General features: G+C 51.2%; 3 protein-coding genes across 3 annotated transcripts in view; 2 read left to right on the top strand and 1 right to left on the bottom strand.

The window, feature by feature from the left end:
- Positions 1 to 685, top strand: part of LOC309669896 (epoxide hydrolase 1-like) — a gene marked incomplete at its 5' end in the record, with an annotated part of 40,106 nt that extends 39,421 nt beyond the window's left edge. Inside the window, one exon of the mRNA XM_082480692.1 lies at positions 357 to 685. Within this exon, the coding sequence (XP_082336818.1) occupies positions 357 to 558 (202 nt within the window). The 3' untranslated portion in view covers positions 559 to 685. The remainder of the gene's footprint in view (positions 1 to 356) is intronic.
- Positions 686 to 2,546: 1,861 nt separating this feature from the next.
- Positions 2,547 to 4,054, bottom strand: MAD2L1BP (MAD2L1 binding protein; the record flags this gene model as incomplete). The annotated part of the gene is made up of 2 exons (XM_082481576.1): positions 2,547 to 3,077; positions 3,719 to 4,054. 2 exons carry the CDS (start codon positions 4,052 to 4,054, stop codon positions 2,547 to 2,549), a joined length of 867 nt encoding a protein of 288 aa, XP_082337702.1.
- Positions 4,055 to 5,049: 995 nt separating this feature from the next.
- On the top strand, positions 5,050 to 16,002 carry GTPBP2 (GTP binding protein 2; the record flags this gene model as incomplete). Its single annotated transcript, XM_082481170.1, has 12 exons — positions 5,050 to 5,238; positions 7,598 to 7,624; positions 8,254 to 8,438; positions 8,715 to 8,823; positions 9,374 to 9,571; positions 9,831 to 10,005; positions 10,652 to 10,871; positions 11,315 to 11,450; positions 11,833 to 11,891; positions 12,650 to 12,821; positions 13,094 to 13,258; positions 13,683 to 16,002. The coding sequence occupies 12 exons, from the start codon at positions 5,050 to 5,052 to the stop codon at positions 13,878 to 13,880; spliced, it is 1,833 nt and encodes a 610-aa protein (XP_082337296.1). The 3' UTR covers positions 13,881 to 16,002.
- Positions 16,003 to 17,538: the final 1,536 nt, after the last annotated feature.

The raw sequence follows: 17,538 nt of genomic DNA on the forward strand, positions 1-17,538 counted from the left end.
ACTCTGATACCATAAATTCTAAAGTACACATGAGCTAGCTCATTTCTGAATTTCACAAGAATTGTGGCATCTTGCCACGTATCACAAAATTACAAAATAAGGTAAGTTTAAAAATCTGAAACATTTTAAGATTGAACCGTGTGCAAAGTTGGCTCTACTTTATACACCTTTGTGTATAACATTCTTAAACTCAAGGAGATCCAAATACAAGTGAAGCTCTTCAGCAAAGTACAGACCACAAAATGGGTTGCTGTGGTGAAAGTTCTCCAGCTGACTGTGGCAGTTACCAGTCAGAAGGTTTTTATACACTTTTGCAAGGACTTCTTTCAAAAATGCAGTTAACTAATGTCTTCTAGGGTTGGAGTATATGTTCCCACAGGGATTGCAGCTTTTCCTCAGGAGTTAGTACATACACCACGTGCCTGGGCAAAACAGATCTTCAAGAACATCATCACTTACTCTTACATGCCACGTGGAGGGCATTTTGCCGCCTTTGAGGAACCAAAGCTTTTGGCACAAGACATCATGCAGTTTGTCAGAAAGGTGGAACAGCTGTGAACCTGCAGTTTAGATACATACACAGAATGGAAGCAAGCTGTTCTGCTACCAGCAGAGCTTCTCCCTTGAGGGATTAAATAAATCAAATGTAATCACATAGAGAAACAAGCATTTTATTTTGATAATAATTACAGTACTAAACTTGTTAATCAAGCTCTAAAGCTCTTCATAAGAAAGAAAAAAAAAAAAAGCATCTTGTCTTCTTTCATTCCCAGCACTATATCCTTGATGCATTCATGGTTCAAGTATAACAGAAAATGTAAACGGTTTAATGCAGTAACATTGCACTCATCTGGGGAAGAGAGTAGAAAGGAACTGGCCCCTTGTTCCTCAGAACTAAGGCTTCTGTTCAAAAGTTTCTTTAAATACTTGAGTGCTAGCATTCTTAAATAAGCATTGCAAGCAGCTTTGGTGGAAGGGTAAAAGGTTTTGATCTGAGCACAAACATTCCTACATTCAAGTTATATTTCATTCAAGAGACCTGTGATTACATATTCAAGTTGGCAGCTGCACATAAGGCAGCTTGCTTCATTCTATCAGTTTTTCCCCTAGAGCCAGCTTTAGCAGTTACTACACATTGTAAACAGTTGTTAATAGATAATAAGGCAGAGATAGCACTTATAGTGTTCTCCAAGCTCAAAAATAGCAACCTTATTTCCTCCTAGTTCTACAATCTCATTCCATTCCAAAAGGCCAAAGTTAAAATATGCATCAAGCGTAGAGGGTTACTTCAACCTTTACACTCCTTTCAAAGGATTTTTACCACCCCATCGTGCAATTTTTGCCAGCAAGAAACTGCAAGCAACCTCACTACCAGTAGGCTTGAGCTTCTGTTCAAATGGGATAGAGCTAGTGGAGCTATTAAGGTCATTGCAGATACGTACCCAGCTGACTGAAGATAACTCCAGCAGATACCCAATTCTGACACACCACGCTCTAAGGGTTTCTCTCCCTCCCTGTCCCATTCCGCACTAGATACCAGGCCAGAAGAAAGGGCTTGAGTTCTGCTTCCAGGTAACACGTTCTGACTTACAACAGGAATTTAACAGGTAGATAGTGCTGAACTTGATCACACTCCCCCCACCTCTTCTTCAGATTTCAGAAATATGTGGAGTCTAAGACTTCCAAGAGGCAAAAGTAAGCCAGAAGCTAACTTTTTTGTTGTAGTTTTAAATGAGAATAAACTAGCATATTGGTGCAGGAGTCCCCACTTCCTCTGACGAGGGTTAGAGCCAAAACTGCTTATTTTAATTTTAACTGTGTATCTGATTGTCAGGGCTGTTAGACTAAAGGTTAGTAAAGAAAATAGGAAGATGTGCTTCCCTGCCTCCACAGGGCTGCTTAACCTCTTTTCATCACCAGTACAAGACTGTACTAGGTACAAGACCTCCCACTTGCTGAGATGCCCCATGCTTTGGATTATTAAGTAACTGAAATTGAGTTACAGGAAAGTCTAATTTTATCAAATAGATGGGCAAACACTTGCATACTCAAGCCTGATCAGACTGCAGGGAAAGGTCTCCTTTTGCAGGAACAGGGTAGGTAAGAATGGTTATGGCCTTTATAGCAAAGGCCAAGTGTATTAATAATCACGTACGTTATCTGGAGTCCTAAACAATCAGGTAATGTAGTAATGGTGACATTAAAATTCAGGAGAGAGAAGACCGTATTCACTATCTGCCAGTTCAGCAAGTATGCAGCAGGCAGGAAAGTTTTACTCCCTACACACTAATTCACCTTCTGTGCCACAACCTGGGTCCCTAAAGAATCACTGTATCTGTGTGCAACTGTGTCTTAAAGGGTATTTGCTTTCAACAATTCAGGAGATGAAGACAGATGAACACAATCCAGCTATAGGAAGGCAGTAGATGCCCTGGGGAAGAGATCCAGACAGACAAGAATATGCGGTTACATTTGATAAAGTTATTATCACTTAAAGCAGCACCAAAGGTTATTCAATATTCCACTGAAGTTCTACAGAGCACAGGTCATTCATGAAAGCCTTTGAGCGTCACAGGTGCTTGAAACCACACATAGTCCTCCCAAGTAGAAGTCATATGCTGAGGAGGCGAGGCACTTATGTTGATGTTTCCATCACAGGACAAGTCAACAGTTAATTTCCTCCCTCGGGTCGGCACTTTATAGTTGAGCTTGGGCCGGAACCAATCAACACCACAATCGCGGTGTCCTTGGAGCATAACAACAGTGCCCATCACAGGAAGAGCCTTAAGTTCACTGAAGACATCTGCAACGAAAAGCGAGTGAAAGAGCTTGCGAACACAGGATGCAGTTTTCAGGCTCTCCTCAGCACTGCCCTCATAGATACCCTCCAAGTTGAGCTCATAGAGCTCCTTGGGGCTCATGACATTGCCTCCAAGTAGAATAAGAACCCGAGGAACCGGTGTCAAACTAAACATGACTTCCAAGTGCTGGAGCACTCCCTCCAGCTCCATCAGCGCCTGCTGGCACTTCTTGCTTGCCAGGTCCATGGAGGGTGGCTTCTTAATCACATCTCCATCCTGGAAACAAAACAAAGCAAAAAAAAGATATTGGTACATTACATTATTAGGACATATTAGGTCTCTCTTCAGAAAGAGACTCTCTTCAGAAACACTGACTGATCAGACACTCTTCAGAAAACATGGCCTATCCCATCCCTGAAAGTCAAGGAAGGTTCAGAGGGTTTTATGCTCCTTTTAAGAGATATAGGTGCCCACACATAGAATCAGGAGATCCAAGAGTAACAAAAAAGGCTGCTCTATAGCTGCTCAGTTTGAGTCTAAATCACATTACTGATGAATTCCCACAAGAATTAGAAACCCCATGTTTTAAAGCTATCACTTCAAAATCACATAAGAAACTTTTCTTAAGAGTTGTTTGAGCAACAAAGTAGTAACGTGTTTTGAGCAGGAAGTGGGACAAGAGATAAACAGTAACTTGTTGAGACCTTTAACTACCTAACCTAAAGCTTTCATTCATTTATTTAAATTGTAGTAACATTTAAGGCTACAGCCACAATAAGCACTTTACTTTAGAAGCAGCTAATGTATTATAATACAAGTTACTGACCTAGAATATTAGCTGACAGGCAAAACTCAAACGCCGGGCCCAGGGGTCCCTCCCAGCCGCCCCCCGCGACGCCACGGTTTCCCCCCCTCACCTGCGCCGCCCGCCGGCAGAAGTAGGCGAGCTGCTCGTAGGGCAGCGGGAGCTGGTGCCGCTGGTACAGGACGTGCTTGAGAAGCTCGCAAGCGAAACGGCAGCAGCTCTCCCGGCTCACAGCGCCCGGGAACACCACGGACACCGAGGGGCAAGCCGCCACCGGCCCGCTCCGCCGGGGCCTAACCCCGCCACCTCGATCCAGGGCCAGCGGCGCCTCAGCTATGAGGAGGGGGGACGCAGGAGCGGGAAGCACCGCTACCCCAGGAGCCGCCATTTTCTGGCCAGCCAAGGGCGGCCGGCCGGGATTTGAATGGCCGCCGCCGCGGGGCATCATGGGAGTGACGGATCGCCCGCCCCGCACGGCTTCCGGCGGTGCGGGCGCCATGTTTGGTGGGGAGGGGCGGGGTTTCCGCCCGGCGGTGTGGTCCGGCCCGGCAGGGGGAGAGCCCGCGGGCAGTCCAGCCCTGGGGAGCGGGGCGAGCCGAGCCGGCCCACTTCTTCTGCCGCGAGCTTGGCAGCTGTGCAGGGAACAAGTCCAGAGGCCGTTGCCGGGGTGCTGAAGAGGCACCACAATGGTTGCGGCGGGCCCGGGTGCCCCAGCCTGGCCACGGGCGCCGCAAGCCCCGGCTGCCCGCTTTTGTGGGGCTGCCCGGGGGGGTTTCCGGAAAACAGATCAGTTGGGGGTTTTCCCTTCCCCTGCCCTGTGCTGGGGCCCACCCAGAGCACACCTGCAAGGTGTGCGGCAGTAAGAGGGAAAGCCCCGCCGGCCGCCCCCTAGGGCCGCTGAACTCCCTCCGCCTCCGCCTGGCAGTCCCGTAGGCTCCTCTCTCCTGGCAGAGGAACTCCCTTCGCCCCGCGGCGAGCCTCTCCTCCTCCGGGAGGCGGGGAGCGTGCAGCGAGCGGGAGCTGCCGTGTTTGGAAACAACGTGGCCGCAGCCCCATTGGGTGCAGCCTCCGGAACACGGCGAGGGGAGGCACCGGCAGATCCCAGAGGGCAGGGCCGGGTTGGGGGAGCGGCGACACCCTGCGCTTTGTCCGCCGCGGCCGCCTAGCGGCGCCCCCCTACCTCCGACTCCAACTCCCATCCGCCCCCGCGGAGGGCGCCCATAAGGAAGCAAGCGGGGTGCGCCGCGGGGTGCGCCGGGAACTGTAGTTCGGAGCGGGCGGGGCGCGGTGCGTGCTGGGAGTTGTAGGCGGGCGGGACTCAATTTCCCGTGGCGTCGTGCGGCGGTTGCTGACGCCGGGGCGGGGGCGGTGGGGCCGGGCTGGGGGGGGAGCCCGGGCGGGGAGCGGGCGCCGCACCGGGGCGGCGGGGCCGCGCCGGTCGCTATGGACTCGCGGGTGTCGGAGCTGTTCGGGGGCTGCTGCCGGCCGGTGGCCGGCGGGGCGCTGCGCGGGCGCGGGGGCGCCGCGCCCGGCGGCGGCAGCGGCGGCAGCGGCGGCGGCTCGAAGGCGAAGAAGAAGAACGGACGGAGCCGGGGGGGGAAGGCCAACAACCCGCCGTACCTGCCGCCCGAGGTGAGCTCCAATGGCCGCCGCGTCCTGTCAGCCGCGGAGGGGGGCGACCCCCGCCCCGGGGCCTGGCGCCGCGGGGGTCCGCACCGCTCCTGTCAGGGCCGGGCAGGGCCCGGAGGCGAGAGGGGGCGGAGGGCCGGCCTTCCTCCGAGCGGCTCGGTGCGAAGCGGGCTTGCTGCCCCGCGGCAGCCCCGGCCCCTGGCAGGTTTGGTCGTGGGTCAGGCTGGAGGCAGTTTCTGGAGAGGCTGGGCCGAGGGTCCCGCCGGTGTTGGTGCGGGATCACGCCGGGGCTTGGGGTGGCAGCTGTCGGGCGGCCCTGCAGCCCCGGCTCCGAGAGCCGTGTGCCCACCGGCCCCGGTGTCACCTCCGGGGTTTGATGTGGCAGCGCGCAGTGCTTGTGCCCCCAGTCCCAGCGAGCTCCCTGTGCCATCCACCAAATCCCGTCCTTTGGTAGTATCTCGCTGCCTGGTGTCTGTCTGCGGGTGCTTTGCTGTCTGGGAACTAAGTAGCTTCAGAAATAAACCTTTGCTCAACTCGTAGTCCTGAGCATCCTGTTCACATCTCTTCCCCAAGAGTCGATCTGGTGGGTGTAAGTCCCTTTCCAGCTGCCAAAGTCATAGACACTGCTCAGCAGGTTCTAGTGATTCCCTTCCCTGCTAATTTGACAACTGTTTTCTCACATGGAGATCCAGACGGTACTGACAGGGTGTGAGGCACTTGCGTCTTACAGCAGGAAAAAATGGCATTGGTAGTAAGTGGGCGTGTTGGTTAATTCAGGCAATTGGCACCGCACTAATAGGACTGCCACTGTGGGGAGCGTTACATTGCCCCGGAGTCGATTGCTTGGCCCCACTCAGTGAGCTTTCCGTAAAATATAAGAGCCTGCACTGGGAGGGAGCAATTCCTCCACAAGGCAGGGCTGTCACATTTGGCAAGAAGGGAAAACAGTGCTTTGCTACTGTTAGATCTTCTCCACTGGCAGGATTGTTTCCTGCAGCTGCAGTTTAGTTTTTGTTTCTTTCAGCTGGAGGCTGGACAGTCCCCTGTGGTTTCAGCACAGCTTCCTGTCCCTGGCTACCCTGTGCAGTATGTGGCCCAGCAAGTCTAGGCTTGTTGCTTTTCTAGTGTCAGCTGCCTTGAAAGAAACCCACCCCCTTATTTAGATGACAGCTCAGTATGGGAATGTGTTTTTCTTAAAGCTGGATAGCTGGTAGATGGTAAGAGAGGAAAACCTTCAGCAAGTACCCTTTTCTCACTGCATAGCTCTGCTGCCCAAGAGCTGAACTGACAATTCAGAACTTCCCTCTGTTGGCCTTTTGCCACCATAAGCACCGCTGTGGTTAGGAGCTGAGCTAGAAGGCAAGGAGAGGGCTATTGCCTCTCCTGACGTGTAAATCAGTGTCCAGAGGAAAAGGAAGTGCTTAATGTTGGCAGCCCCATTTAGTCTGCCAGAGTACTTGACTTCCTGCAGTCTCCAGCCCTTTCTCAGTGGTCCTTAGACCAAATCAGGGGTAAAGCTACTTCAATACTGGCTATATGTTCTCTTTGGAAAGCTGGAGCCTGTTGTGGTTGGAGTGAGCTTGATGAGTACACAGGCCTTTCTGTGACAACCCAGTCTGGCTGCAGACCTTCCTGGGAAAGTTCTTCTGAGCATGTTGTGTAGTACAGGCAGTCCTGATCAGGTCTGGTTCTCCAGAACTGCCAGGCCAGTGACCAGCTTGCTGTACTGCAGAGAAGTCAGTAGCTTGCTTCCTTGTGTCTGTAGTCCTTCCGTCTTGCAGAGAGAAGATACGCAATGATATGGAAAGAAATCAATGAAAAACTAATAGAGTGAGAGAGGGTATCAGTGTGCAGGAGAGGAGGCAGTGACTTTTGTTCCCAATCCCCTGTTTGTGTGCTTATTGGGTGGATGGAAGCTGCTGGATAGGGTGGGAGTGGGATGCTGTGGGTGGCATTGTGGGTCATGGATAGGTGAGGGAGGAGACTTTTAATCACCTGCTGTCCTGTGCCTTTTTGAAACTGGAACTCTCTCACTGTGACTGATAGACTGTCCCTATTCTTTACTGGCAGTAAAAAAACAATCCCCCCCCAAACAGTATTACCCACTGTGTCCCTCTCTAGTTTTGTCCTCTGTTTTTCATGATGTGGGATGCAAACAGCAGAAACAAACCTAAAGTAAGTTCCAATTGAGCATAGGAATGAATGGCAGAAGAGTCTGTGACCTAACAAAGTATGTTTCTGCCAATTTCCCGCTCTCTGAAATTGTCAGTGTGAGCTGCAGAGTATCTGGGCAGCTGATGCCTGTAGAAGTCCCTGCTGGCACAGCATCTAACCTTTCTGTCTTGTTTCATTCTCTGACCAGGCAGAAGATGGGAACATCGAGTACAAGGTGAGCCTTTTGAGGTTGCAGAAGGTCTTCCTCCCAGAGGGTTATTTTGCAGCGAGTAAGTTCACCAAAGACAGCATATAGGGAACATGACCAAGGAAGGGACAGAAAAGTGGACACTGTGCTAAGGAACTATCAGTCATCATCTGTGTTTCTGTGCCTAGCAATACCCATTATTCTGAACTGGAAGAGTTTGATCTCAGTACTCATTTTTCGGAATCTGTTTTAGGAGATGAGACCCACTGTGTTTTTCCCAAGATCTTCCTTTTGAGAGAGAACTGCAGGTGTCCCTGATAATAATTTGTCACTTTCTTGTTCTGCCATTTGCACTTACTTGGCTCCTTTGTCACAAATAGGTCCCACAGTGGTGTCTTTACCCCCACAGCAGGAAGGGTATAGATCCCTTTGGCAAGATGGAGGAAGTTCTTCTACCATACATATGCATTTTTGTGAAATCCTTTCTCACCTGTTCTATGGCTTCTGTGCAGACACTAACATGGGCTGTGTTTTCTAGAGGTGGGTCAGAGTTGGGGGCGTTGCTTCATGGTGTTGGCTTAGGGAGTTGCTAGCTTGGGCAATGGGATTCCCTCTGCATCCAGGCTGTGACTGTAACTACCTCCTCCATTAAACAGCTAAAGCTAGTGAATCCCTCGCAATATCGCTTTGAGCACCTGGTGACGCAGATGAAGTGGCGACTACAGGAAGGCCGCGGTGAGGCCGTCTATCAGATCGGCGTGGAGGACAATGGGCTGCTGGTGGGCCTCTCAGAGGAGGAGATGCGTGCTTCGCTCAAGACACTGCGCCGTATGGCAGAGAAGTATGTGTTCCCTTTCATCTGCAGGACCCACAGGCATAAACAGCCTGCAGTAAAGACTTGGGCTCAGGAGTCCCCTAAGGAGACAAAGCCCCTGTATGACTGAAATTCCCTCATCATCCGGCTCTGGGAATACAAAGGCTTTTGGCTGGAAGCTTGAGGCTCCTTCCTTTCTGTTCCCAGCTTTCATCCATCCACTTTGCCAGCTGTGATTCTAGAGGTGCAAGAGCTGCTGAGTACAAGCATGTGTCTCACTCCTTCCTTTCATGTTTGTGGCAGGGTTGGGGCAGACATTACAGTACTGCGGGAGAGGGAGGTCGATTACGACAGTGATGTTCCAAGGAAGATAACGGAGGTGCTTGTCCGAAAGGTGCCTGACAACCAGCAGGTAGGGACCTGCGACTTGGCCGTCCTCTCCTGCTGGAGACTTAGAGGCTTCATAGAAGCAGCTTCCTTTTGGGATGGGCGCCCAAACCCTAGAGGCACTTTGTCATAGATTGACCTGTAGCAGATGCTTTAAAGAGCTGCCAGAGGGAGGCTTGATGATAACACTTTTTATCTCCAAGATTGTGGTTGAGGCAGATACCATTAGGGGAGATTGCCTGGATCAGAGGTGAGAAATTATTTCAGTTCTATAGCAACAGTTTGGATGCAAGCCAGTGTGCAAAGAAGGAAGGATTTAGAGGTCCTGCTGCAGCAGATGTCCTTTTTTGTGATATCAAAGCCTGACGTGTCACATCACAACTCTAGAGAATATATCACAACTCCTGGGCAGTGGTTTGCTGGGAGCAAGAGCGGAATCTGAGCGCGATTACACTGCACAGTGTCCATTGTGGAGGGAAGCTCTCTGAGGAACATCTCCACTCCCATGTAGTGTTCATGCACACCCAGCACAGCAGTGCTTGAGTTTCATGGTTTTTCTGTTCTTCTTCCTGTAGTTCTTAGACCTGCGAGTAGCTGTGCTGGGGAACGTGGACTCAGGGAAGTCAACCCTGCTGGGTGTCCTAACACAAGGAGAGCTAGACAACGGGCGGGGCAGAGCACGCCTCAACCTCTTCCGGCATCTCCATGAAATACAGTCAGGAAGAACGTCGAGCATCAGCTTTGAGATCCTTGGCTTCAACAGCAAAGGAGAGGTGAGAGAGTGGGCTGCTGAACTCAGAAAGCTGTAGGAGTATAGGACTACCCTCCTGTTACAACTGTGAGTGGGCACAGTTCTGCATCCCTTTAGCTGAACTTGAGTGCTACCTGTCCATTTGCAACAGACGTTGTTTCTTGCACCTACAGTGAATGATCTCATCTCGCCAATTCTGAGGTCAAAGTGGATAGATAAGAGCTGGGTTTTCTTCACTTGCCTGCTGGGGGTCCTTCTCAGTGATTCCTTATGTTCTTCAGGTGGTAAATTACAGTGACTCCCGAACAGCAGAAGAGATCTGTGAGAGTTCTTCCAAAATGATCACTTTCATTGACCTGGCTGGCCACCACAAGTATCTGAAAACCACCATCTTTGGCCTCACCAGCTACTGTCCGGACTTTGCTATGCTGGTGGTTAGTGCTAACACTGGCATTGGTGAGTGTTGCCCTGTCTGCACGGACTGACAGCAACGTGTGAAGAGAAATGAAGAATGGGGGGAGTGGGTCCTTTTTAGCTGGGAAAGATTGTCAGAAAAAAATATTAGTCTGGAAGCCTCTGTTGATTTCTTGTAAGCTGGTGCCTATGAGTGCCTGGGAGGGGAGCAGAGCTGGGATCCTCTTACCAGCTGTAGACCGCATTAAACTGTACCCCAAACAGAGAGTCTTTGTTTGGAATTTGAGGCTGTGTTTGTCAGAAAAAAAAAAAAAAAAAACAAACCACAAAAACTTTGACATGTTTTGAATCCTGAAGCCTTGTAAAAGGGCAGCTGGAGTTCTCCCACATCTTTCCTTAACATTTTTGTGACTGTTTTCTGGCAAACTGTAGCCCAAGAATGAAAACTACTGCATCTTTCTGAAGCAAACAGCTCAGTCGCAAAAATTCTTGGTGTGTTTTATTTTTCTGGACTGATGTTTGGTTTTGTTTAAAAGAATAATTTTGCTTTTTCATTGCCTGATGAACTAAGCAGTTAGGGTGAAATCTCTAGAGTGGGCCTGTGGGAGAGTCAGGAGACACAGCTGTCCCATAAACAAGCAACAGTGGTGACTGCTACTGCACCTACACTCTTGCTTGTCTCCTGCAGCAGGCACAACGCGAGAGCACTTGGGCTTGGCCATGGCCCTCAAGGTCCCCTTCTTCATTGTCATCAGCAAAGTTGACTTGTGTTCAAAAGCCACAGTGGAACGGACAGTGAAGCAGCTGGAGCGAATCCTGAAGCAGCCAGGCTGCAACAAGCTTCCCCTGCTTGTGAACTCAGATGACGATGCTGTTACAGCAGCACAGCAGTTTGCACAGTCTCCCAAGTAAGGGACAATTTCTTTCTTCTTCTGGGAGCAGGCAATTCAGACTGGGCCGCTCTGCAGAGCTGGGGAAGGGTGACCATGGGGTAGGCGATTGCATCTTGAACATCTTGGCTTCTCATCAAATTTCCTATCTTTGCATTCTCCAAGAAGGCATTTTCCCCTCCCAGACCTTTTTCTGGGCTCTGAGAGCAGAAGGTGCCCGAGGCTGCACTGGAGTTACTTTTCCATGACTGAAACATGGGTTGGCAGGGGATTGGTGCCTCGACCAACCATTGAGGCAGGGGTTACTGGAGAGTTGTACCTAGCCCATGGGCCCTCCTGCTCTGGCCATTTATTGCTGTAGTCTCTGTCCTCTTGCTGGACTCTGCAGATTCAGAATCCCAGCCACCTTCTGCACCTGCGCTCTTGCCTTCTGTTTATTCCTGTCTTTTTGTGTCTGACAGCATCACCCCAATCTTCACACTGTCCAGCGTTTCTGGGGAGAACCTGGATCTCTTAAAAGTCTTCCTCAACATCCTCCCTCCACTGACCAACAGTAAAGAGCAGGAAGAACTAATGCAGCAACTCACAGAGTTTCAGGTGTGTAAGGGTAGTTTCCAGTTCTGGTACTGCAGTCATTGCTGTGACATGTAACAAACACCTGAGGGCTCTGGACACTGTGGGGAGGGAAGTGGTGAACTCCTGGACTATCAGGAGATATTAAAGTAAAGAAAGGACTCGCTCCTCAGAAAAAGCCTGTTAGGCTGGGCTCTGCCCTAATCAAGGTATGCCCAGCTTAGAGGTAAGATTGTTTCTCTGGTTGCCACTTAGAACGCAGAGGTTCTTCTAATGGGAAGGTAGTGGGAGCTGATGACCAGCAGAAAGCTCACCTCCCTCCACACAAGGGGCAGGCACCTTGTTCTCATTCTGGAGTGCTGTTTCACAGCTGTCTGAGTGGCTTGTTCTTGTTGCCTTGCTGCAGGTTGATGAAATTTATACTGTGCCAGAAGTGGGGACTGTTGTGGGAGGAACTCTGTCAAGGTAAGTGAGGCCAGGCAGACGAGTGGGTTTGAACGGTTGCTGGAGTTCCCACAAGGTTAGAGCCACCCACTGCAGATGGAAGCAGCACGAGGCTCAGTCCTGACTGCTATCGGATGACTGAGCCAAGTGAGGGTAAAGCTCTACAGCATATGGGAAGGTGTGATGAGCAGATACGTGGTGGCAAGCAGAGTCTGCTCTAAAGTTGCTGGATTAGGAATGTGACCTGTAGTGTGCTGAAGGAATGCATGCTGGCACCCAGAGTCAGCAGAGGTTAGCTGTGATCCCAAGGTGTTGCTTTCCTCCTTCCTCAGGCAGGAGGCATTTCATTCGGGGAGGAAATGTAGAGGTCAAGTTCTCCCATCCCAGCAGAGGTTAACTGCATGCTACCTCATGAGAAGGCATCTGTCTCTCAGTGTTTGGGACTGATCAGAGCAGTTTGGCTACCAGCACATCCACACAGAACAGGCGTCAACCGCAGTCTGTCTAGCAGAAACAATGCGGTGTGGCAGAGCACTAGGGACAGAATGGCCCCCATCTGAGGGATATCCGTTATTCTTAGGAGTGATAGTGTGGCTTTTGCTCCTAATGTAGGAAATCCCTGTTCCCACCAGCTTTGCATCTCTGTCAGTTGATCCTGAGTAAGAGTCCAAGGACACTCACCTCCTTGGCACCAGGGAGTTTGTGCAGGTTGATCTTGGAGGGTGAAATTTATTCCTTGTCTCCTGATTAACTCTGTCTTGCTCTTTTGCCCCGGGCAGTGGGATCTGCCGAGAAGGGGAGAACCTGGTGGTTGGTCCCACTGATGACGGGAAGTTCCTCCGGCTGAAAGTGTGCAGTATCCAACGCAATCGCTCTGCCTGCCGCGTGCTGCGAGCTGGGCAGGCAGCCACGCTGGCCCTTGGACCCTTCGACCGCTCCCTGCTGCGGAAGGTGAGTCCCGCTGTTGCCAGGTTGCTCACTGGTTCAATGAGCAGGACTAGAGGCTTCTCTGGAGATCCCCCATTGGTAGGGTGGGAATGAAGTAGAGGAAAAGAAACTTGTTGGAAGGGGAGGAAATGGCCAGGCTACAAAGTAGGATGAGAACAAGGCTGAGAATGGGATGCAAGACCAGGTCACAGAGTGGAGATGTGTTTGTGGTTTGGGGGGCTGTTCAAAAGCAAGGGACTGGCTCTAACTGGTCTGAGCTTTGGGTTGTTGTGCAGGGCATGGTCATGGTGAGCCCAGAAATGAACCCCACCATCTGCTCAGTGTTTGAAGCTGAGATCGTGCTGTTGTTCCATGCCACGACTTTCCGGAAGGGATTTCAGGTGACGGTGCACGTGGGGAATGTGCGACAGACTGCTATCGTAGAGAAGATCCATGGAAAGGTAGGCATGCGAGGAAAAAGGAGGAAGATGGACCTCCCTGTGCAGTTTGTTTGGATTCCACCATGCCCTCTGGTAAAGCTAAGGGCTACTGGTATCTTGAGTAGCTGTGTCTCTTCCTAGGAGCACACTCTATCCCTTTATCCTGCCCATTTAGTTGGTTTTCCTCCACACGTGTTAAAGAATTCCCTCCTCACAAAACAAGCACGATAATGGACTACAGCAAGACTCTGCAGGGAGGTGAACTCTCCATTATCCAGAACTTGTGTCTTCCTGTTTCCCCTTATGCATACAATGAAGGGCTCAAGCCCTGCAGTCTGAGGGAGGCAACCTGCTCATTTACCTCATCTTCTTAGCATCCACATGCACCTCTCCTGCACATGCTGGTATGGTAGATGCATCTAAGCTCTCCCCTTTTTCTTTTCAGGACAAGCTGCGGACAGGAGAGAAGGCAGTTGTCCGTTTCAGGTTCATCAAGCATCCTGAATACTTGAAGATTGGAGCCAAGCTGCTTTTCCGTGAAGGAGTCACCAAAGGCATTGGGCATGTCACTGACCTCCAAGCCATCACCACCAAAGAAAATGGCCTGGAGGAGTCCTTGGGGCCTGGACAGCTGAGCTTCTGACTACCACTAGGTCAGAGAGATCTCCAGTCACCAACAGCCAGGGAGAAAGATGAAAGCTCACATGGCTCTCTGAGTGATGCCTGGAGCTGCTGCTGCCCCATTCTGGTGTGGGTGTCCCTGCTCCGCACTGTGAGATGGAGCCTGGGAGAGTTTCTCACATTCAGTGCTGTACATGGGGCAAGTTAAGCATGTTCTCCACATCGCCTGCAGCTTTTGTTACCCTGCCCTCCTTCAGAATAGATCAGAGACACCTGCAGACCTGGGCAGGCAAGTTCTGGCTTTGTTTACTGTTTGAAAATTACTGGTTGGGAGGAGCAGAACCCTTGAAGACTAGCAGTGAAGGGATGTTTTTCCATCTCTGACACAAGATCTGGTCCCATTTCTGCTCTCTGAGCACTGGGTTGATAACAATCCTCTCTTGAGTCATCCCGCAGCACATCCTTCTGGGCAGGGGATGTGAGAGGCCCTGCTACCCACAGCAGGGGCTTGGTTGAACCTCTCAGAATGCATCCAGGACACTTTTTAACCATTTTAACCTTGGTTGGCTTTAATCTGCTATGTGTCCATTTGTGTGTTGGTTTTGCATTACTCCAATCTGAGTGTCTTACTGTTGGACAAATGTCCTGTTCCCCACTCACGTGTACGCACTCCTTCAGCATCCCACTTGCTGACTCCCAGGAAGCTGTGGCTGCTCCGAGTGGCACAGCCTCCTGATGTAACGGCATGAAGGCAGAGTTTGCACTTCCATCTGTTCCTTGCAGCAGCTGGGCAGGAGGCTGTTCTGTGGAGCAGAGTGGGGCCTGGGTCTGTGCTGGCGTGTGCAGGTTGTTTCCAAGGATGTTCAGCTGCAGGCATCACCTGCATGTCGGCAGCAGTGGTTTGCAGTTGGGCTCCCTGGTGTGGCTGTCCCAGAGCCCAGCCCAGCTTGCTCCTCACATGTATGTGAGGAGGACAGGCTGTGTTACTAACACAGAACCAGGTGACTTCTGTTGTTCAGATGTGATTTGACAGTGGCGTGATTTTAATTTCTGTTTGTCCTGCAGGAAGAATTCTTTTCTTTCCCTTGCCACTGGGGTTTGTTGTCAGAGGAAAGCTGGTGTTGCCAGCAAGGACTCTGTGCACGGAGTGGAGCATGTTTGTCTCCCACTCACTGTCGTGCAGCTCCCGTGTGTGACTGACACTCCAGGTCACTTGTAGCCTGGAGGGTGCAGCAGGGGCTGTATAGCTGTACATAGGCTTTTGGTTTTATTGTTGACTGTTAGACCAAATGTGTCGGCTGTGAGCAACAGGCCCTCAGCCAGCCCCCCATTGCATGGCATGGTGGCCTGCCAGCCCTGACCGAAGAGAAGGGCAAGGGCCTGTGATAGCACTTGGACACCCAAACAGCCCTTCTACCATCGTGAGAGCAAGTTCTGCTTCTGGGCTGCTGGCACAGGCAGTGCCTGCGGGGCTGAGCAGCCTGTGCTGCTCTGTGGGTGTCGCAAAGTGTCACTCTTCGCTGGGCTGGGCCCTGGAAGGTGGGAGGTGGTAGCTGCACCCTGCGAAGAGGATGCTGAGGTGTGGGGAAGCTGATGAAATGGTGGTATCAATGAAGGGATTCAGAGGCAGCTCAGTAGTGACAGGAGTGACCTGTCCCTTGTGGGGAGCACTGACCCAGCTGAAAATCTGCTTCTTCCCCATCAGCCCAGCAGTGAGACAGCAGCTGCTGGCTACGGGTCACTACTTAAGCAGGATCCTTCTTTCTTCCCATCCTGGCAGTGGTCTGGGTGTTACGCTGACATGGTCTTTCACCCATGCCTGCAAGAAGGTCAGACCCAGCTGCCAGCAGGCTCTTCCCTTTGGTGCTAGTGGGTCACAAAGAAAGCTGCCTCGGGGGTGGGGGGAGCTCCAGCTGTTTGCAGCAGCCCTGATGTTTTCTGCCCCAAAGTGGGCAGGGGGTGCTGTGACCTTCTCTGAAATAACTGATGGCTGGTCTCACCTCATCCCTGCCTTCTGTGGCATGACTGTTCTTGGTGCCATGCTCTTCATAATTGCTGTTTTGTTGTCTTGTTTTTTTCTAATGCTGGAGTTTGTCCCTGTTCCCCAAGCATCTATATATAAATGTACAGAATAAAGATGTTTTATTGAGCTTGCCGGCTGAGTTGTACAATGAGCGAGGGTGGAGCTGGGCTCTTGCCCTGCTGCCCTTGGAGCTGGGTCACGGTTGCGGATGGCTGCCCTTCACCCCTTCCTGAGCTTCCTGCATTCAGCCCTATAAATACCATCCAGTGACATGGAAGGAATGCACGCGCGCTGCTGTTTACAACCACACTCTCCCGGCTTATCTGAGCAAGCCTGAGTGTGCAGCCTGGGGTGACAGGCAGCCACGTCACCCTGAGCACAGCACTTTGGGCTGTTGTGGGTGGAACAGGCTGCGGCAAGTGCTTCCTCGCAGCCACAAATTCCCCCCGAGTCTAATTAAAGGGATGCTTTCTAGGGCATGCATCTAACCAGTGGTTTGTTTTTTAAAATAGCTTCGACCTTATCAAAGGATTTGCGACTCCCTTCTCTCCATGAGAACAGGTCATTCCCTTGGGACAGGCAGAGGCAGAAAGGCTTCCCTGTGGAAGTGACTTGTGTCACTGAAGGGATTTACCTGTTCTCAACTTGTTTTTATGTCAGGTAGTGGCATTTGCAGAGTCCGGTCCTGCCAGACACTTAGGAAATGAGACGTGCCACTGTCACAGGAGCGTGAGGCAACCCTGCCAGACTGGTTGCTATTTCTCTTTACATGAGGACTTTGGGAAAACTTGTCACTTTGCAATGTGAGGACTGTCATTAATGGGAGTGACTCCATAATTCTGATTACCAGCAGAGCTGCACGCACAAGAATGAGCTGCTTGTGCTTCCTGAAATCTCGCAACTTGTTGTCAAGTTTTAGACACCCACCACCACCACTGACAGCAGCGTAGCAGCTTCCCAGCGCAGGCTGTCTGCAGGAAGGAGAGCAGCTCAACAGCTACAAGTAGGATGGTGCAGTTCAGAAAAGAAAGGGAAACAGCACATGCAAATACAGCTGCACTGTGTATCATTATCTGCTGCTCAGGGAGGGGAAGCCTGCAGCTGATGAAACTCTCTGCAAAGTGTGTTTCCAAACCCCACCCAGTGCTGCCTTGACGTGGCACGTTCCTTCCCCCGCCCTAAGAGCTGGGTTCAAATTATTGGCAGCAGCGCTTCTGGAAGAGGCTGGCAGGCTCCAGGCAGCTAGCAGCAGAGCACAGAGCTGAGCCCTGCTGGGCTGCTAAGGACAAGCACACCTCTTGCCCCGGAGCTGGTCTCTCTGAGTGCCCACTCATTCCCTCCATGATATTCTGCTTTGTTGGCTCTGTTGTAATTTGTTGAGCATTGAGGCAGCCACTCTGGTGTGAACTGTGGCCCAGAGAGCTGAACAAGTCGTTTGGCAGAGCATGATCAAAACAGGTACCTGTCATAAAGTTGCGTGTAGTATCACCCAGGGTCTGGGACAAAGGAAAAATGTGGTTATACAGTCTTTCTGTGAAGGAGGAAAGCTTTCAGAGGGCTGTGTGACTGTGACATGATTCCCCTCCCTTCCATGAGGACTCTAGCAGTAGACTGTTTATGTGTCAATAGTAATTATTAGGAACTGTTGCTGAGATTT

Source organism: Vanellus vanellus (genome assembly GCF_965231255.1).
Source record: "Vanellus vanellus genome assembly, chromosome: 3".
Classification (NCBI taxonomy): Eukaryota; Metazoa; Chordata; class Aves; order Charadriiformes; family Charadriidae; genus Vanellus; species Vanellus vanellus.